At 36.8% G+C, this 20700-nt stretch overlaps 3 protein-coding genes and 1 non-coding gene across 4 annotated transcripts; 3 read left to right on the top strand and 1 right to left on the bottom strand.

The window, feature by feature from the left end:
- Positions 1-876: 876 nt before the first annotated feature.
- Positions 877-949, top strand: TRNAA-AGC. Its single transcript has one exon. It is a non-coding gene; the product is annotated as a tRNA-Ala (tRNA).
- A 2896-nt stretch (positions 950-3845) lies between these two features.
- LOC112509544 lies at positions 3846-4895 on the bottom strand. Its single transcript, XM_025114548.1, has 2 exons — positions 4658-4895; positions 3846-4453 (listed from the first exon to the last, which is right to left on the bottom strand). Exons 1-2 carry the CDS (start codon positions 4802-4804, stop codon positions 4010-4012), a joined length of 591 nt encoding a protein of 196 aa, XP_024970316.1. The 5' UTR covers positions 4805-4895; the 3' UTR covers positions 3846-4009.
- Positions 4896-11482: 6587 nt separating this feature from the next.
- Positions 11483-13663, top strand: LOC112510284 (ent-kaurenoic acid oxidase 2-like). The gene is made up of 7 exons (XM_025115644.1): positions 11483-11775; positions 11856-12330; positions 12494-12754; positions 12843-13005; positions 13078-13184; positions 13255-13376; positions 13522-13663. The coding sequence occupies exons 1-7, from the start codon at positions 11549-11551 to the stop codon at positions 13610-13612; spliced, it is 1446 nt and encodes a 481-aa protein (XP_024971412.1). The 5' UTR covers positions 11483-11548; the 3' UTR covers positions 13613-13663.
- A 2455-nt stretch (positions 13664-16118) lies between these two features.
- On the top strand, positions 16119-18738 carry LOC112508459 (ent-kaurenoic acid oxidase 2-like). Its single transcript, XM_025113071.1, has 7 exons — positions 16119-16336; positions 16440-16914; positions 17627-17887; positions 17971-18133; positions 18217-18323; positions 18423-18541; positions 18648-18738. Exons 1-7 carry the CDS (start codon positions 16119-16121, stop codon positions 18736-18738), a joined length of 1434 nt encoding a protein of 477 aa, XP_024968839.1.
- The last annotated feature ends 1962 nt before the right edge of the window (positions 18739-20700 follow it).

The raw sequence follows: 20700 nt of genomic DNA, 5'->3' as shown, positions 1-20700 counted from the left end.
ATAGAACCAAGCCTGATGATGATTAATAATTATTGCATATTCCTTATTATCAATTAATTCCAAATACACAAGGATTATTTATGTATAATTTGTGTGCATTCAAATCACATTAGGTTGCTAAATGAATCAAAAGGTATTCCTGCATAACAGTGGTTTCCCTGGCCCTTTCCCACCTTTAATCTCTTCTCAACCCTTTTCTTTTGCGTTCAGTTTGCTCAATTTGCAAAAAATGCAAAATATAAAACGTTTCCCACGAGAAGAACCAAGCAAACACATAGTGGGCATAAAACAAGAAAAAAACAAGCAAATTGAACAAGCTAGAACCACTATCATGTCTAATCAAATCAAATGTGTGACTCTAAAATGGTGGGTAATATGAAGTGATAGCACTTGAAGCATGATCATCTCTGAAGTGAGTATCTTCAACAGTTCAATATGCATTTGAATTTCCATTTGGGAAAAGGATAATTCAGAAGATAATCTTGTTCCAAAAAGCAAAAAAAGCATTCCGCCAAACCACCGTACAAATAAATCAATGACAGCTTACACTATTGAGTGACTAATGCCCGGGAGATAACGAGAGCTCACAAAATGGTCCAATACTCATAGGAAGTCCAAAGAATCATCATCATCAATCGTCAAATCCTGATGATTTTGACATAAAATAAGGAAGCAATCTTTTACAAAAACAAATTCAACTGATCATCAGTAGAATGCGTACACCGGAGGTTCTAATCTAGATCAGAGAACTCAAAACAGATGCATTGGACGAAGATCGAGTAAATTTTGAGCGAGCTCGTTGAATTACAAATAATCGAAGGTGAGAATTCGATTCCTATGAAGTTTTGTATTTGATAAGTAAAACTAATATCACTCGGGGATGTAGCTCAGATGGTAGAGCGCTCGCTTAGCATGCGAGAGGTACGGGGATCGATACCCCGCATCTCCAGTTTCATTTTCTCACCTTTTTACTCGATAACTTTAAGCGAATTACAGATTTGGTCCCAATGGTTTAGAGAAAATTACAAAGTTGCTCCCTGAACTTCATTTATCACATAAGAACCCAAATCCCCACCTTAACCTCGGGTTATCTTTTTTAGATTAAAAATAAATTAAATGAGATCCAAAAAAAGCAACAATTTACTCCGATGCATTCTGGATGGCCCCCTAATTGATAATATGACTATCTTTTGGGCTAGGAAGGCAAAACGTAAAGTGTTAATTTTTAAAGCTGATTTTGAGAAGGCTTTTGATAACTTGAATTGGGACTTTTTGGACGAGGTTATGTGTCGAATGGGATTCGGTAATACCTGGAGAAAGTGGACTCGAGGAATTCTTTCTAATGCAAGTGTCTCTATTCTTGTGAATGGAAGCCCAACTAAGGAGCTCATCATGGAAAATGGTGTGCGACAAGGTGACCCTCTTGCCCCTTTTCTTTTCATTATAGCTATGGAGGCCCTTAGGGTGGTTATGTATGAATCTCGTATTAAAGGGGTATTTAACGAGCTGTCTCTTCCCAGAGGTGGCCTTAGAATAGAGATTCTCCAATATGCCAACGATGCTCTATTTATGGGTGACTGGTCGTTAACGAATGATCTAAATTTGATCCGTTTGCTCAAATGTTTTTATCTTTAGTCGGGGTTGAAAATCAACTTGCAGTAAAGTTGTTTGTATGGCGTTGGGTCGGGCACCTGTGAAGCTGAGCTGCTCGCTCGAAGAATGAATTGTAAGCTTTCTTCTATTCCGTTCCAATACTTGGGTCTTCCGGTAGGTGCGCAGATGGGAAGGAGAAGTAGTTGGAATAAGTTAGTAGATAAATTCCAAGAGAAACTCTGCGCTTGGAAGGCCAAGTCTTTATCGTTTGGTGGTAGGAAGATACTGTGTAAATCAGTTCTTGGTAGTTTGGGAGTTTATCTTTTCTATCTGTTTAAAGTCTCGAAAAATGTGCTTAACACCCTTGAAAGTCTTAGGAACCAATTCATTTGGGGCCGATTTGGACAAAGTAAGAAAATTATCTGGGTTAAGTGGAAAGTTACTTGTAACAATATGGATAAAGGTGGTATTGGCATCGGTAGTTTGAAGGCGCTTAATTGGAGTCTCCTAGCTAAGTGGTGGTCGAGGTTTCTAAACGAAGAAGGCAGTATCTGGAGAGATAGTATTAAGGCGTTTCATGGTGATAGAGGGGGTATTTTTAGTGACGGTTGTAAGAAGCCGGGTGTATGGGGAGCTATTGCTAAATGGGATACTCTCATCCGTAAAGTTGGACTGCATGTTAACAACTTTTGGTCGGTTGATACCAATGGCGTTCGAAGATGGATTCTATCCAAGGACGGAGTATTCTCAGTCAAGACGTGTCGGGGTAAGATCGAGGAAGGTGTTTTACAATCCGATGGAAGGATAACGAAGTGGAATAAATTAGTGCCCGGTAAAGTGAATATGCTTATCTGGCGTCTTTCAAAATCTAGACTCCCCACTAGATGTAATCTCTCCTTAAGAGGTGTCCGGGTGAGCTCGGTTCTTTGTCCTTGTTGCCTAAGTCAGCCAGAAACGGAAGTTCATCTCTTGTTTGGATGTTCGTCTACAAAGGAGATCGGTGCTTATGTAAAGAATTGGTGGTCGGGTTTTCCTTATCAAGCTACCAACTTGGCGGATTTTTTTTCTGCAGCGCAATTTCCTTTCAAAGGGAAGAGAGTTAAGGAGGCGTTGGAAGTAATTTTCATGGCGTTCATTTGGGTGATATGAACGAATCGCAATGCGCTAGTTTTCAACAAACCCATAAAAAGTCCGGTGGTGATTTTCAAGGAGATCGTGCTCTTTTCGTATAATTGGATTAGAATTAGATCAAAGTCTTGTAATACTCTTGATTGGAATGCTTGGTGTATCAGCCCTTTAGCGGCTTTGTTGTAAGTGCTAGCATCTTGCTAGCCTTCGGTGGTTTTTTAATAAAATCTGTTGTTTCTAAAAAAAATATGACTCATTGTTAACAAGTCAAATAAGTAAATTTTAGAAAAAAAAATCAGTGTAATCAGATATTTTAATTACGTAATTGAGTGTTTATTGCATCATGATAAATCCACGATCGTAATATAATTTACCATTTTGTCCTTCTATCACTTTATTATTCATGGAAATTTTACGTTCACGAACCCGTTAACATCGAATCGATCATTATTCCTAAACACAAAATAAAAATAAAAATCATAGGCTAGATTTTCAATGTAAACATTGATTGTTGTGGTTTGTTTCAAGCAATCAACAAACTATAATTTGATATACCTAAGATCGGCTGAATAGATTTAAGAGTCCAAAACCCTTTTGAATTTGTTGGTTGCTTGAAAGGACCAATGACAATCACGCCTTTTACCAAATGATTACCTAACTGCTTATCAAGTCATGTTACTTTAGCGGATGAATATGACAAGGACCAAAAATCTTATCCAGTAAGTAGGTGATAATGTTGAATTTTACCGGTAAATACTTACCTAAGTAAACGTTTGGTAAACGACCCTAAAACATAAGTCAAGCCTAAAAATAAAAAGGAACCATATTAGAAACTAGAAAGAGAATATGAATGGCCTTGGCGAGGGAGTGGCGGGACTTAACCTAATACCTTACGGCATGATTTGATAACAACCATGTACTAGAGTCCAGTGGTAGTTCAGTCTCTAGAAGGGGGCGGCTCTAGAGGCGCTACTGCAGGCGCCAACATCGATTGAGGTTACCCACCCCGCTCCCGACTCTAGCTAAACAAGAGCTCTTTACTGCTAAGTTGATCACAACTTTATATTCAATTGTACAAATTCGTTATGTAGTACATAGAACAATAATCCATGATATTGAACTCAAGTAAAAAGAAAAGTTGTTTAACATTCCTTATAAAATCCCTCCACATAATTGAAAGTTACAATGTGTATAATCACATACCTTAGCAACAAATTTGAATTAGAACAAACTTGGAGTATTCACAATACAAAACTTCATTGATAAATGATACAAAGGAAGAACAGCTCTAATCAGCTTCTTGTAATCCCTCCAACACAATCGAACCAACAAACAATCCGGTTGCGGTGGCGGCAAGCGTACCTGCTAGGACGGTCTGCGACACCACGAGAGCGGTGGAATCATCTGGTATTAGTACAACTGCTAGAATGGCTGCCACCAACACTGGCAGCGAAGCCGATGCCAAAGCTGCAGGAGAGAATCCGGCTGCCGTTTCAAGCAAGCTGAGAAGCCCTAATTCCTCGGCTTTTGACAGAATCCCCAATTTCTCGATCGATGAGAGAGTAAACCCTAGCTCTTCAGCTTTCGACAACAGCCCTGCCTTCTCCACGTTGCTCAAAACTTTACGCTTCTCTAGCTTTTTGAATACGTCTACTTCTACTACTTCACTTCCTTCGAAGAACAGCCCAGCCCCAAACCACTCCTTTTTCCAGCCACTGTCGTACTTGTTCACCTGCATTCATGTTTAACTTCTAAATCGAAGGACAACAAAATCCGAATCTAGAAGTATGCGATTGGATGCTACGATGCTACTGCACGATATGAGAATTCAAAAAAAAATCATGATGATTGAGACGAAGTTGATATTTTACTTCTCACATCCGAAACTAAATTGAAATCTAAATTTATTTTAGGAGCCATTGTGTTCGTATTCTACCTTCTTTTTGGGAGCCATAGCTAAAATCCTGGAGGAATTTCTGGCGGGAGTGAGACGACGGAGCGGCGGACAGTTGGCAGGAGTGAGACGACGGTCAACGGTGTTTAGAAAAGCAGTAGTAGTCGGAGGTGCTCTTACCACCGCCATATTTTTCAAGTTTTCCGGAGAAGGCGGCCTCCGCTGAAGGTGTTGTTGGCTCTCGTTAGTCCGTGTTGAGCTCCAAATTGTCAGCCAATCAAATGCCGATAGGCCTATCTATCCCTTACATAAATAACAAGGTTCAGTTTACTATTTTACCCCTACATTCTATTGTAAAATTTTTGAGTTAAATTAGCATTTCACTCGTTTAAATTTGGTCATCTAATCATTTTTCTCATCCAAATTTCGTCTAACAATCATTTTTCTTCTGAATTGACCACTTAAATCTTATTACTTCTGTAATATTCAGATCCATAATATTACATACCTAATTAAAGATCGAAGGGTATTTTGGTCTTTATACTCTATCTTGTTTATTTTAATTTTAATTTAAAAAGAAACGTATATCTATATGTTATATTTTTTTTGAAATAATGTATTAATTATGTATATGTGTGTGTGTGTTTATAAACCAGAAACCCAAACCTGTCATTGATCTGCAACACTAATGTTGTGTCCAAGAACCTCTACAAGAAACCCACAATGATCAGAACTCCAAAAATCCCTTAAATAAACAAACCTAAGTCATAAATAAACCAAATTCAAATCAAAATCAAAACAAACCAAATTCAAATAGAAAATAGATGATGATCTGTTTGTGTGGATGGTGCAAAAGAAAACAAACCCAAACGATTGTCGAGGTGGTGGGTGCCATATGAAACAAATCCAAACGATCGCTTGAGTTCTTGGAGTTTAATTGTGTGATGCAACCAAATGATACCTTTAACCCCATGGATGCTAAGAGGGTTCTTGAAATCAAGCTTCAAATTTGAAAATAGAAAACAAACCAAATCTAGAAATCACAAAAATAAAACCCTACAAATATGATAAACGAAAAGGTATAAATCGAAAAGCTTCAAATCTGAAAATCAAAAATAAAAACTGACAAACACAAATATGGAAATCGAAAACACCCAATTTTTTTGGAGATGTAGACCTGAGCGGTTGAGGGTTCAAGTCCCTCCTTCCGCTCCCGGCTTCGTCGTTTAGTGGTAACGAGTGTGCGCCCCTTTAGAGATAGGGGTGAGCAACAATAGCTTTCTCTACAAGCCTACAAGCCTACAAGCTTAGCTTTGGCTTAGCTTCCAACTAAGGCTAAGGGCATGGCATGTTCCCAAGCTAACTCTTGATAACCTCTGTCCAATCTCTTAGTCTCAGAACTAATTGTCTATCTAGTAGCCACTCCTTGCTTTCATGAGGTAAACCTGAGTTCACTCATACCCTTAGGGGCTGAAACTGAATCGGTTCTTTTATCTGTGCTTCACAAAGTTGGAATGCAAGGCAGGATAGTGAAAGCACCCCTTAGTGCACTACTATGGTTTTGTGGTGCTACTTAGAGAATGAAATACACTGTATTTCTTTCTCGCAGAATTATAACTTACGTCTGTCTCTAGTTCATATGCTAGAGGGATAATTACTGAGGGGTAATGGCACTATTGGACATGGTTTTACTCTTACAAAATACATTATATATATATATATATATATATATATATACATAACCAGCTGCCACGCACGAGCCCATAGAAAGGATTTCAGCGCCCCTCTTTAGATGTGTGGGACAGAGGGCTCGTGGTACCTGCTGCCCACCCTTCCTCCTCCGTAAGATCACAACTTATCCTGCCACAAAGCGATTCAAATCTCTTTTCCATAGGCACTAACTCTTACTTAAACAACTTTGCTTCCTTCCCTAGATGCATGAGATGAACGTGGGTGCGATCGTCATTCCCTACTAATAGAAGTCAGAAATAAGGCTTGGTTAGGGTAATGGGTTTAAAGACAAATTATGACCAACAAGTTCAGTCTTTGAGGAGCTCTCTAAGCTGTCTAACTCTCTATTACCATATGCGGAGGGAAACCAGGTTCAATAGCCGGATAGAGTAAGAAAACAACTCCTTGGGAGGTACCAAATAAATGACTACTTGAATCGGGATTTTGAGCATAAATATTCTACTGACCTGTAAAAAGTGGGCCTAACCCTTGGGGATGTGGTAATACATTTAAGAAATTATTCCATCGAACGTACTCCCCTCTGGATGCAGGTTTGTATGCATGTTGGGTCTTTTCCTGGCTTTCTCACTTGTTCACGATTATTATTCTTGCAAAACTCGGAAAGTATTAAAGCACATTTATTCCTCAAGYTGTCGACTGTGTCAGTCGGAAGTGCATACGGCTGGTACCTACTGGTACGTCAGGATCCGATTGGTCATGAACATCGTAAGGTGCTGCTCTTCGCGAATCCCAACATACCCCTGGTTAGGGCGAAAGCAGATTGATAGGGGGTCACCCGACTCTTTCTAACTAAAGGTCGACGTATTAGGGGCACTGAGTATATGGTGTAAGTCATTGTTGTGTTAACTACGCATACAAACTCACTCTCCCGGGGCAGCAGAGGAAGGCAAGATTTATTAGGAGGTGGGGCAACTAGCTAGCCTTAGGCGCCTGTTTCTTGAGGGGGAAGAGATGAGATAAGAGAGAGAGAGAGAGAGAGAGAGAGAGAGAGAGATAGATCAGTGGCCGACGAGATCGCCGAAGAAACGGTTGGAGGCTGGAATCGGCACCTGTTTCTTGAGGGATGGAGGTTGGATTCTAGGGTTGTTGAATCGGCGCCGTTTTACTAACATATTTATCTAATTTTTATTTAAAAAATAAGGAAATAATAAAAAGACTAAAATATCCTTTAAGTTAAAGGACTTTTTCACAGAATTATTTATAGGAACTAAAAGTAAAACAAATTGACAACCACAATGATCAAAACTATAATTAGTTTAAAAGAGTGACTAAAATTAATACCGAGTGATAACCACATGATAATAAATCACTCTACGATTTTTATCAATCTTATTGGTTGATAAGTTAGTTAAAAATATAACCTACTTAAAAAAGATATATTTAAAAATTAAAATTATATATCTTTCAATGATTACCATTGTTCACCGAAAGTTTTCAAAATTTTCACTTTTTATTCTTTTAGCTGGCTTTTTTATAGGTCATCATTAATCTTATCAATGAATTCATGTTTTACTAATGAATCACTATCAGTTTTGATAATTGTCGGTTATAATATTTTCTTAATTCAGGATCTGCCACGTCGTATTAAGGTGATCGGTTGCCTACTCAACCGGTCAACGAGACCCTCGAATAAACATAAACTTTTCTTTATATCCTTAAATGGTGATTTTAAAAGTTGGTTATCCAAAATAGAAATCGGGACAAAGTCGGTTCTGTTTTTATGCAATTTTCCCACTTTTAAATGGTAAAAAGTCATCTAATTAATAAGTTGAGCATCCCCGATGCATAAGTTTTTTATGACTGACGGCTGTCGAGACCAGCAAATAATAAGTTATAACTGTCTTAGATCATAATATTAATTGTAATAGTGATAAGTCAAGTCATATATATACAGGGATTGGTTGTAACTATTATTCAACTTCTACACTTTAAGTAGGGGGGGGGAACGTGGTTGAATTTGAATAAGTAAATTAAACATACGCCCAACAATAACTTCACCCTCGATGTGATGCAAAATGTTTAAATCATCGATTCTTGTGGTACAAAAGAATATGTGATGCAAAAAGTTTAACATGGATCATGATCGTAGATCATTCATCGTGAATGTTGTTATATTCGTTATAAGTAGTTTATGGACTTCAACTTTGTTATTCATATCGTATGTATTTAGTTCATGAGTTTTACCTTCGTTATTCGTATTTAATGCCTTTTGTTATTCATATTGAACATGGACGTCGGGGACATGTGTTACACTCTCCTTTGTCCCCCCGATTCACAACTGAAAATCGGTTTTCATTTGACTCTCTCTCTCTCTCTCTTTTATATAGGGTTGGGTTCACGTGAGAACAATGGTTTTTCGTGAGACCCGTAAGACCAATTTATGTTCATTGATCAACTTTATAAACTAATGATCTACTGGTCTAAAGTTGCAAGGTGACAATTTTGTAATTATTGAGAATTGGTCTTACAGGTCTCACGAAAAATCATTGGTCTCACATGATCCCAAGTATATATATGGGAGAGATATTTTGCAAACCAAACCATTTGTACAAACCGTGAAAACCGTCGATTTCATTATTTATTTTAATGAAAAAATATCATGAAATTGTTTCAAATAATTATGGACATTATCATTTTCATTCTATTAATTTTAGTAAATAAATTTCATCAAAATAAGAAATACATGAAATATTTAACTTTTACACAGACACAAAAATACATGAAACATTTTCATCATTAAATGAATTATTTAAAACAATTTCATAAAATTTTTTCCTTAAAATAAACAATTAAATAGACAGTTTTCAGAGGCCACCACTTCTCATGATTCTCAATCTTTTGGTTGTTTTCATTTAATTATTGCTCTCTTTATATGTATAAAAATTCATTTTTGTAAGAGAGGTTTTAAAAATATTAAATTATATTATCAATATTTTTTAGTGTGACATATTGCTTTTGTAATTAAAGCTTATTCGATACTCATAAGTGAGATAATTTTTTTTTATAAAGTTAGTTATATTATTATATATTTTATATGATATATTTAAAATTTTATTAAGATATTATATTTAGAGGCCGTTTACCAAATGTTTATTTGAGTAAGCGCTTACCAAGTCATGTTACCTCACCAGATGAATATGCTAAGAACAAAGAATCTTATTCGGAAAGAGCGAGACAAAGATCAAGAGTATTACCCGGTAAGTAAGGACGACTCTTACCACGGTAAACACTTATCGGGTAAATTGTTTCATGCGATATCGTTTTGGTAGACTAAAATCTTACCCAGTAAGTAAATAATAGTGTTAAATTTTTATTGATAAGCACTTACCGGGTAAGAATTTGGTAAATGGTTCCTTAGTGAAGATTTTATTTTATAATTAATATTGTAATTTTTAAAATAAAGTTGGTGTTAAAATTAAATATAAGAGTAAACTACAAATTTGGTCGATGTAGTTTGTTGTTTCTAACTCTTTTGCTCCCTATAATTTTAAATTTACAAGATGACCCTCATAGTTTGTAAAAATGTTTGGATTTGATCCCTTCCTATAACAGACGCTTAAAAAACATCTTCTTAGGTCAAAATCCGCCAAACTCCACCCAAATCCCAATCCACAAAACAACATTAAAATCAAACCATAATCCGAATCTAGACTTCAAATTTAAAATCAATACTAAAACCTGATACCAAATTCCAGCTGAAATCAATATCAAAATAAGCCATATATATATATATATATATATATTATATATATATATATATATAGACTTGAGATCATGTGAGACCAGACTGTTTTCGTGAGACCCGTGAGACCATTTTTTTACACTTGAAACTTCACAGCAAAATGTGAAGGTGACTTTTTTTAACCTTCACAGTGTTTTTGCTATGAAGGTTCGACTTTTTTTAACCTTCACAGTGTTTTTGCTGTGAAGTTTCAAGTCTCACGGGTCTCACGAAAACAGGCTGGTCTCACATGAACCCAACCCTATATATATATATATATGAGCCTAATTAAATGAAAACTAGTTAGTTTGTGGTAACTGTGAGGTCTAATCTCAACCACAAATCAATAGATAAATTAGAAAATTTATAATTTTGGTAATTTTGAATTAACATATCAACGTTACAGAGCATCACTTCGGCGCAGGGTACGGCACAACAGCGTGAAACAGCTGCTGTTTGGTTCAGTCCGAGGTGCAGCACAGCGGCTCGATACAACTGCTGTTTGGTGATGTCCAAGATACAGCACATCGGCTCGATACAGCTGCTGTTTGGTGTGGTCCGAGACAGCTCGATATACAGCTGCTGTTTATGCGATCCGCGACGCAGAGGAGCCAAGGGGCAGGGTGGCGAGGCTGGAGGTAAACACAGCAGTCGCGGGCTGGAGGGCGTGCAGGCAGTCACGGTTAGAGGATCGTGCAGGCTTGGCCGGCGCTAAAAGGTCGTACCGGCAGCTGCTGGTTCTTACGAACGTTACACTTTGATTTGGAACCACCGATTTCCTTCCTTTTCTTTACTCAAATAGCGGCTACTGCTGTTTCTTTGGCCCTTCTCCATTCCCCTTCTCTTCTCTTTTTTTTATTTTATTCTTTTCTGATGTGTAGCAACCCTCTCCCTTCCTTTATTTATCAGGTAAAACCCTCCCCTACTCACTTCACCATATTCCTACCATAAAAATAATTAAAAGGTAAGGACCCAAAAACAAGAGGAGAGATCATTCCCAAGGCTAAAATAAAAGGTAGTAGCTGACCACCCCCTTCTTACACCCCTCACCCACAATATATGTACACATATATATTTTCTTTTGAAAGACCCAATAAAGTAATATGCTCTAAGTTCCTATTATACATGAAAACGTGTACCTTACAGACGAGACGAAAACTCTTAATACGAACGGTAGCAGAAAATGGGGAAGAATTGCAGGTGTTACAACTGATATAAATAAAATAAAATCTAGTAGAAGATGCTTTTTGTTCTCCATGACAACTCAAACTAAATTCATTTTAAAAATCTGAATTATTTAATCACTCGAATAATTTCTCTTTCCAAAGTCTATTATTATCGACTTAAAAAAATACTTGTATCCTATAAGCTTGTCTACTAGTGTTGGAATCTATGGATTATGTAATGGCATCTTTCCTGGATAATAAGCACTCCATCACTAACTAAACAACCACCTAATTATGACGGTGGCGATATGGTTGTCGGTGGCGTTAGGTCTTCTGCCACTCTTGTGGTGGTGGAATGATATATGGTATCGGCTTACGGCAAGTTTCCGGTCATCCTATGCCGTCGCCAAACTTCCTCCTGGCCACATGGGCCTTCCGATCATCGGCGAAATGTTCACATTTCTATGGTACTTCAAATTCCTCCGCCGTCCCGACGATTACATCAACTCCAAACGTAACAAGTAATCATTCATTTGTTACATAATTCTACTCTTTTTATTCAAATCCCTTTTCTTTATCGTTGTTTTAATTGATGATATAGGCATGGCGATGGAATAGGAATGTATAGGACACACCTGTTTGGTTATCCGTCGGTAATCGTTTATTCGCCGGCGGCCAATAAATTTGTATTCCGGCATGAAGAAAGCTTCATACTGGAATGGCCAAATGTGGAGCTTATCGGCAAGAATTCACTATCTGCTGTTCATGGAAAAGCACATACTAGGATCAGAAGCTTGGTTTCTAGAAGTCTTAACCAGCCAGATGCTCTTCGCCGGATTACTATCTTCGTGCAACCACGAATCATCTCAGCCCTTAAATCTTGGGCTGAACGTCGGACGATTAATTCCTACAAAGAAATCAAGAAGGTTACACTCGAAAACATGGGTATGTATTTTGCTAGCTTCGAGCCAGGTCCGACCATCGATAAACTTGATGAATACTTCCACCGATTGCTCGCCGGAGTTAGATCTTACCGGTTGAATATACCGGGATTTGCTTATCATCATGCCCTTCAGGTCTTAATTTGTTCTTGTTCATATGAAAATGCCGTTAGGGTTTCATATCAGTTAGATTTGAACCTTTTTGTTACATATATATTCGAGTTTTCTGTGTCTTTTAAAGGATGATTATAAATTTGGGGTTTCACATATTCTCACAATAGCTTACGTGAAACTTTAGTGTCGGAAAAAAGCAGTTGCGATTTTCAAGAAAGAGTTGGAGAAAAGGAACAATGATGAGGATCGAAGTACTCGACCCATAAACGATCTAATGGACGGCTTGATGAAGTTGAAGGACGAAGAAGGGGGGCAATTAAGCGATAACGAGATTCTTGACAACATCGTTAACATTCTCGCAGCTGGCTATGAAACGACCACGCTCTCCACCATGTGGGTTATCTACTTCCTTGCGAAATATCCGAAGGTTCTACAAAAGCTTCGGGTACGACTTGACCTACCCTTAGTTTAACTTGTTCATGCTTTCGTTATTAATGTCGTTCGATCTCATATAATGATCTGTATTGATATAGGACGAAAACGTGTCTCTGAAAAAGAGCAAGAACGAAGAATTTGTTACAAGCGACGAGATGTTAAAGATGAAATACACCATGAAGGTTGTCGATGAAACGATCAGATTGGCGAATGTTGCAGCCATTGTCTTCCGCACAACAACGAAAGACGTTCAATACGAAGGTGCATGACGATTTATCGTGTTTGCTCGTTTTATTTTTGCTGCTAAAAGATTGTTCAATGTTTGTTGTGTAGGATATATTATACCGAAAGGATGGAAAGTAATGCTATGGATTAGGTATCTTCATACGAATCCAGACAACTTTGACGATCCACTGAGTTTTAACCCTGACAGATGGGATGTAAGTGCGTTGATGAGAATACAATATGTTGGTTTTCTTGGTTGTAAATCTAATTAATTTTTGTCGTAAGGCACCGATATCGGCGTCTGAAACGTACCGAGTGTTTGGTGGTGGATCAAGAACGTGTGTAGGAAATATGCTGGCTCGTGTTCAACTTGCTGTTTTTCTCCATCATTTGTCGACGGAATACAAGTATGTAATCAATCATTCAAATATTATGTACCCAATTGCTTGCCCAAGGGGCCGTTTACCCAATTGCTTACCCGGTAAGCGTTTATCGATGGGAGTCAATACTATGATTTATATTTTATTGGTTATATTTTGAAATGGATTTCAGGTGGGAATTGGTGAATCCAGATGCAAAAATCAAGTATCTCTCGCATCCCAAACCAGAAGATGGTGTCGAGATCGTCATTCAAGAACTATGAATTGTAATTTGGTTCTTTTTCTAAATGAAGATGCTACAATTTGATTTTTAATTTAAATGTTAATTTCACAAAAATGATGGACGATAAACAAATTTAATACTCCTTCGTCCTAAAATAAGTGTCTACATTTTTATTTCTATTTGTTTTAAAATAGATGTCTAATTTCAAAAGTAAATAACCAAATTCTTAAATTTACCCTTAATTAATGTACAAATATTAAAGAGTTATGAAAGGAGAAATTAAATAATGATAAACATGTTATTTGGTTAACAGAAAAAAATACATTAATTATGTTTGTCTAAAAGTGTGAGTCATTTCAATCATGGACTCTTATTTTGGAACGGAAGGAGCATAACGGGTAATTATCCATGTCTATACCCCACTGATAAAAATAGCGGGTAATGAAGTGAGTAACAAAATAGATAATTATCTATAACGAAATATGTACTTATCCATGTTTATACCCCATTCGTCAAAATAGCAGGTAACAAAACGGGTACTTATTCATGTCTATACCCTAACCACTAAAATATTTATCCATGTCCATACCCTAACCATTAAAATAGCGAGTAATGGATTAATGGTTACAAAAACCATTTAGGAGCCGTTTAGTTCGCGGAATTCAAGGGAATTTCATGAATTTGGAATGACAATTCCTTTAACCAAATTCCAATTCCCTTATTTGGTTCATTTCTTGAAATAGATGGAATCCTTCAAATTCTATTGAATTCTACAAATTAATGAATTCATCATTACTTGGCATAATGAAAATTGAATTTCATCACCACCCACAACGACCATGCTACTATTGTTCATCATGTCCCACATCTTACCCCCTCCCCCCACCACCACACCACTACTATCGCTGCCACCCACCCCTACCCACCCACCCTACCATACCTTACCGCACCACTAACCACCATGTCATTATTGTTGTCATCACACCCACTCCCCTTCGGTCACTCACTGCACATCCCTACTATGACCATGTTACTACTGACACTATCACGCCCATTAATCTAACCCCCACCACCACACCATTATTGTCGGTGTCACAACTGCCACTCACCCCCACCCCATACCCTAACCCACCACTAAGTCACTAACCACTATGCCATTATTGTCACTGTCATAACCACCCACTCTCAGTCACCTGACCACCATCCTACCACTATCGTCGTCACAGCTATGACCTATTCCCACCGCCCGTCCCTGCCTAGCCACCGACCCCCGCCCCTAAGCTAACCCCCCATCCTACCCCGACCCACCACTAAACACCATGTCACTATTGTTGTCGTCATACCCACCCACTTCCAGAACCAGCCGCCCAACCACTATCCCATCACTCTAATCGTCATAGTTACCACCCCGCCACCTACCCCTACCAACCCTACCGTCCCACCCCACTTCACCATACCCTACTCCAACCCACCACTAACCACCATCCTACCACTGTAGTCATCACAGCTGCCACCCGCTGTCCCACTCCCCCTCCCCCCCGGCCGCCTCACCCCACCCTGCCTTCCCCTAATAACCCCCATCTATGGAGCAGAGGTGGGACAGGAGTGGTGGGAAGGGTTGGGTAGTGGGGCAAGGTCTGGGTATGGGTGGGGTAGGGTGATAGTTGTGATGACGATAGTAGTGACATGGTGGTTGGTAGGGTATAGGTGGGGCGATGGGTGAGATAGTCCAAACAAAGACGATTGTTCCACTTCTATTGAGATATTTCATTCTAATTCCTTCAAAGTCAAATTCCTTTGATGGATTCCAATTCCAACAAATTTCATTATGTGAAACAAACACCCTCTTAAAATTAAAAATAATATTGTTAAATATCAAACACATAAGTTAATAAATATAATAATTATTTTATGGACGCTATAGTTGACAACCGAATAGGACATATTAATTCAAACAAAGCAAGTAAGGAGTTAAACGAAAAGCATAGGTTTGACCACCTATTTTTCATCACCCCCTCAAAGAACATGGAAACTCTGGTTCCATCATCAATCAACTCATCAAGCACCATACGCCACTTGAAATTAAGGATGAAATGATCATTGTTGTCATTCCTTTGATCCTAGGATCCACCACTGTTAAGCAGCTACCCTTCAGTATTTTTAAAATGTACAGTTACTATTAACAACGGCAAGAAGCTTGTCCCATTGTTGGAAAATGTCAAAACAACATCGATTTGTCCATCTTTTTGTATATTATCCATGTAATTCGATAAACATGTTTGACAATCAGTGATTCAACTCATAATAAAATAATAACGAATTAATTTATTCAGTTTGTGACCACTTTGGCATTAATTATGAACAAATATAATGTAAAAACTTGTCCACTATTGCTGATGGAATAAGAAAACTAATCGCATCGCATCTTTACTACAACTCTACAAATACGTGGAGTCGCATCCCACAAGTTTCACAAACCAAATTAAGCAGATATTAGATATATAATTAAAATTAACACTACTAGAAAACTGGGTATTTCGGGCACAATGTGGTTGACGGTGGTGCCGCTAGTAATATGGTTGTTGTGGTGGTGGAATGATATATGGTACGGAATACTCACGGCAACTTTCCGGTCATCCAAAGGCGGCACCAAGCTGCCTCCTGGCCACATGGGTCTTCCGATCATCGGTGAAATGTTCACGTTTCTATGGTACTTCAAATTTCTCCGCCGTCCCGATGATTACATCAATTCCAAACGCCACAAGTAATTATTTGTTATATACTTCGAATCGTACTTTTTTTTTTAATTTGGTCAATATCTTTTATTTAAATTCCTTTTTTCATTGTTGTTTTAATTGATTATATAGGCATGATGATGGGATTGGAATGTATAGGACGCATCTATTCGGTAGACCGTCGATAATCGTATTTTCACCGGCGGCCAACAAATTTGTGTTCCGAGATGAAGAAAGGTTCGTGTTGGAATGGCCGAATGTCGAGATTGTAGGCAAGACTTCACTGGTTGCGGTTCATGGCAAAGCGCATGTTAGGATCAGAAGCTTTGTTTCGAGAAGTATTAACCAGCCAGATGCTCTTCGTCGGATTGCTATCGTTGTGCAACCTCGAATTATCTCTGCCCTGCGATCTTGGGTTGAACGTCGTAAGATTATTTCCTATAACGAGATCAACAAGGTTACATTCGAGAACATTGGCATGTATTTTGCTAGTTTCGAGCCAGGTCCCACTCTCGATACACTCGACAAGTACTTCACCGGATTGGTTAGCGGAATCCGGAGTTACCCGTTGAATATACCAGGATTTGCTTATTACCATGCCCTTCAGGTTTTTATTCTCATCCCTCTGAACATATGCTAGACTCGAACCATTTTTTATGTATATATATATATATATATATATTTTTTTTGGAACCTCCGTTATGTCTTTTTTGGAGTGATATTCAAAAAGGTTCCACATATCATCGTATGATATCAGAGCCAAAATCTATCTATCCGGGGATTCAACACTCTTAGCACAACAACATTAAAGCATTAGGCTTATACAACGTCTAAAATAAGACTTAAGTTTATAGGGCCATACAAAATAGTGTGATATCTAAAAGTGTTACAATAGGTTTATAAGACGTTTTATAGCATTTTAACAAGTTTTTTAAGATGCTTTTAAATCTAAGTGTCGTATTAATTATTTTATAGAACACTCTATGAAAAAATGTCTTATAAAATAGATAATACGACACTTTATTTTAAAAACATTCTAAAAAACTTGTTAAAACGTCCAAAATCATCCTACAAACCTATTGCAACCCTTTTAGATATGTGACTTAATAGTTTGGTCTAAAAAAGAACCCACTTTTAGAATTTTAGGCGTCATATAAACTCAATTTCATTGTAGTTTCTAGAGCACACTGTTTGTTTTAAGGAGATATTGAATTCCCACATCGGCTGGACTCGAACTCTTTCTCGTTTATATACATTTGGAATCCCCTTTGTCTCTTTGCATTGCTCCTTATAATTTTTGTGAAAACTTATTTTGCTAGTGCCGGAAGAAAACGATAGCGATTTTCAAGGAAGAGTTGGAGAAAAGGAACAACAACGACGATGGAAGTACTCGACCTATGAACGATCTAATGGATGGTTTGATGAAGTTGAAGGACGAAGAAGGGAGCCAGTTAAGAGAAAACGAGGTTCTTGATAATATCGTTAGCATTCTTGTCGCTGGCTACGAATCAACAACTCTTGCTACGATGTGGGCAGTTTATTATCTTGCGAAATACCCAAAGGTTCTACAAAAGCTTCGGGTATGCCTTCATCTACCCCTATATAATTTTGGAGTGTTTGTTTGTTCTCGTATATTGATCATGATCATCGGTATTTGATATAGGAGGAAAACGTGTCTCTTAAAAAGAGCAAAACCGAACAACTTGTTACAAGCGACGAGATGTTAAAGATGAAATACACCATGAAGGTTGTCGATGAAACGATTAGATTGGCGAATATCGCTGCAATCGTGTTCCGCACGACGACAAAAGATGTTCAATATAAAGGTGCGTGATCAAGTTTTATTTTGTTTAGTTGGTTTATGTTTTTGCTCCTAGTCGTTAAAATGTATATGTTATCGATCGTGTAGGATATACTATACCAAAAGGATGGAACGTAATGCTATGGATCAGGTATCTTCACACGGATCCAGAAAACTTTAACGATCCACTGAGTTTCAACCCTGACAGATGGGATGTAAGTCTCTTGACGAGAATCTATGCATAATCTTTGTTTTGGAATTTTTCTTCGCTTTTTTCCTAATAACAATTACTATAAATCGGATTGTGTTCTAAGGCATCGATGACGTCTGGAACGTACCAAGTGTTTGGTGGTGGATCGAGAATTTGTGTAGGGAATATGCTTGCTCGTTTACAACTTGCCGTCTTTCTCCATCATTTGTCAACGGGATACAAGTACGTAATCATTCAAATTTATTAAAATAGTACTAGAATATTTTCCGTTCTAAGAAAGTAAAAATTGGTATTAACTTTTTCTCGTCATATTCCGGAATGGATTTAGGTGGGAATTGGTGAATCCGGATGCAAAAATGAAGTATCTCTCACATCCGAAACCAGAAGATGGTGTAGAAATCACCATTGAAGAATTATGAACTATTAAATTACACTCGGTCTTTTTATTAAGCAACGTATGTAGCTTAAAACGTGTTTAGAATAATATAATGGCCAACATAATTCTCCGATTTGTAGAGATTATAATATTAGTTATTACTGAAAAAGCGTTAAATAACATTGTTTATGTACGTTGTTCACTTATAATTATATGAACAATCGTACAGAATCGTTAAAAACGATACAATAATTTAGTGTATATTATTTATAATTTGTAATCATCAAATAAGAAAATGTATACATATAAATATTATATTAATGTCCAATGATGGAATATGCGGATTTTATCGTGGTGACATCTTGTCCACAAAATCAAATACTTGAGAGTCGCATTCCCTTTTATTGGTGAAACCTAATATTTAAGACAATTGTCAATTATTAGGTGGTGTTTCGTTTAAAAAAATTGTTTTTAAATGAAATGAAATCTGTTAAATTAATTTGATTTTTAAATGATTGAAATAAAATATTTTTAAGTTTAATCATTTGTTTGGTTAATATAATTGAAATAAAATCTGTTAAAGATGTAATTTATTAATTTAGTTCATAAAATGTAGCTTTAAAAATAAAATAAAATGATGACGATTGACAAAAATATCCGTTTTGGATAATTTAAAATTTTAGTTTATTTAATAATTAGCTCTCTGCCTTCACAATCATCTTACTAGATGCCCACCAATGATATCCAGGGTCGTCCCTTTGCATGTTAAATGTGAGATTTTGAATAGGGCCTCCGAAATTTTGGGGCATAAATTTATATGTATTTAGGGTTTTTTTTTTCGACTTGTATAAAATTATAGTCGAAATTATTTAGATTCAAACAATTATTGTTTGGTTTTAGGTTCAAATGATTATTAGGTTTAGTTTTAGATTGTTAATCGTTTTAGGTTTAACCCATTTTTGTTTTAACATATATTCTTTGTTATCTCATTTGTGCAATGTAATCAAAAGTTTTGAATGTAGCAGAGCCTCCAAAAAGATTGAAACGTCTTTGACGATACCACCACCTCAATCTACTTCACAATTAATGATTTGCCCGCCGAATGTTCTAACGACGACGACGGTGAACTTTGTTAATTTTCACTAAGGAATCATTCTCCAGCGACGGTCAAACGAAGGGAATACGGTGCTGATGGAGTCAGGTTGATGCCTCCTACAGAGATGTTATCGATCTAATGTTTCAACGATTCTGGACGAAAAACAAAGTAGAAGATGGCAACGGAGATGGCGAGGAATATTTTAAGGATGAATGCAGTGGTGATTGTCCAATAGAACATCCAAATGCAAACATAATATAAAAGAATACATTGTGATACACAAAAATTCGCACTTTGATACATTTCATAAAACAAAGAAAATACATTATGATACACGTAAAACATTGTGAACGTTATCATTATGATGCACTTTGATTCACAAACGTCTTTAAAATATGATGTATACTAGGTAATTGATATACTAGGTAACTAATTTTAATTAAATATTTTCTTCTAACAAATTTAATTAAATATTTTGATTAGTTATCAAAAATAGAATTACTATATTATCTTTTTAGTTTATTTAAGAAATATCTTAAATATCTCAAACAAGTGGTTCACATTGAATCTCACGATTACCACAAACTAATCAGTTCTTCTTTGAATGGACCCATATATCTATACTATATTATAAAGTATTTGACAAAAACTCTTAAAAATCATTTTTTATGCATAAAGTACTGTTTATTGATGCATATTACTTAAAATTCAAGATTACAAGTAAATTGTGCGTAAGTACAACTTATTAGACATCCATGTTTGAATTTATGTAATTAACTGTGGATAAACATAATCAAATAGAGGATAAACATCTTATTTTAAAATATAAAATATATAAAATATAATTAGGATGATTATCGAGTTCTAACAAAATAATTAATTATATTTGTATAAAAAATTATATTAATA

This window comes from Cynara cardunculus (assembly GCF_001531365.2).
Source record: "Cynara cardunculus var. scolymus isolate 2C chromosome LG 3, CcrdV1, whole genome shotgun sequence".
In the NCBI taxonomy this organism is placed as follows: Eukaryota; Viridiplantae; Streptophyta; class Magnoliopsida; order Asterales; family Asteraceae; genus Cynara; species Cynara cardunculus.
Note: the sequence above shows the minus strand (reverse complement) of the source record. Positions and strands in the feature narration are given on the sequence as shown.

What these genes read in the sequence shown, in the direction of transcription:
- LOC112509544 (XM_025114548.1), bottom strand. Translation starts at nt 4,804, where the DNA reads ATGGCGGTGGTAAGAGCACCTCCGACTACTACTGCTTTTCTAAACACC. An exon ending in CTATGGCTCCCAAAAAGAAG is followed by an intron (nt 4,454 to 4,657) that starts GTAGAATACGAA and finishes ACATGAATGCAG; the next exon opens with GTGAACAAGTACGACAGTGG.
- LOC112510284 (XM_025115644.1), top strand. Translation starts at nt 11,549, where the DNA reads ATGACGGTGGCGATATGGTTGTCGGTGGCGTTAGGTCTTCTGCCACTC. An exon ending in CTTATCATCATGCCCTTCAG is followed by an intron (nt 12,331 to 12,493) that starts GTCTTAATTTGT and finishes GTGAAACTTTAG; the next exon opens with TGTCGGAAAAAAGCAGTTGC. An exon ending in GAAAGACGTTCAATACGAAG is followed by an intron (nt 13,006 to 13,077) that starts GTGCATGACGAT and finishes TTTGTTGTGTAG; the next exon opens with GATATATTATACCGAAAGGA.
- LOC112508459 (XM_025113071.1), top strand. Translation starts at nt 16,119, where the DNA reads ATGTGGTTGACGGTGGTGCCGCTAGTAATATGGTTGTTGTGGTGGTGG. An exon ending in AAAAGATGTTCAATATAAAG is followed by an intron (nt 18,134 to 18,216) that starts GTGCGTGATCAA and finishes TCGATCGTGTAG; the next exon opens with GATATACTATACCAAAAGGA. An exon ending in TCAACCCTGACAGATGGGAT is followed by an intron (nt 18,324 to 18,422) that starts GTAAGTCTCTTG and finishes TTGTGTTCTAAG; the next exon opens with GCATCGATGACGTCTGGAAC.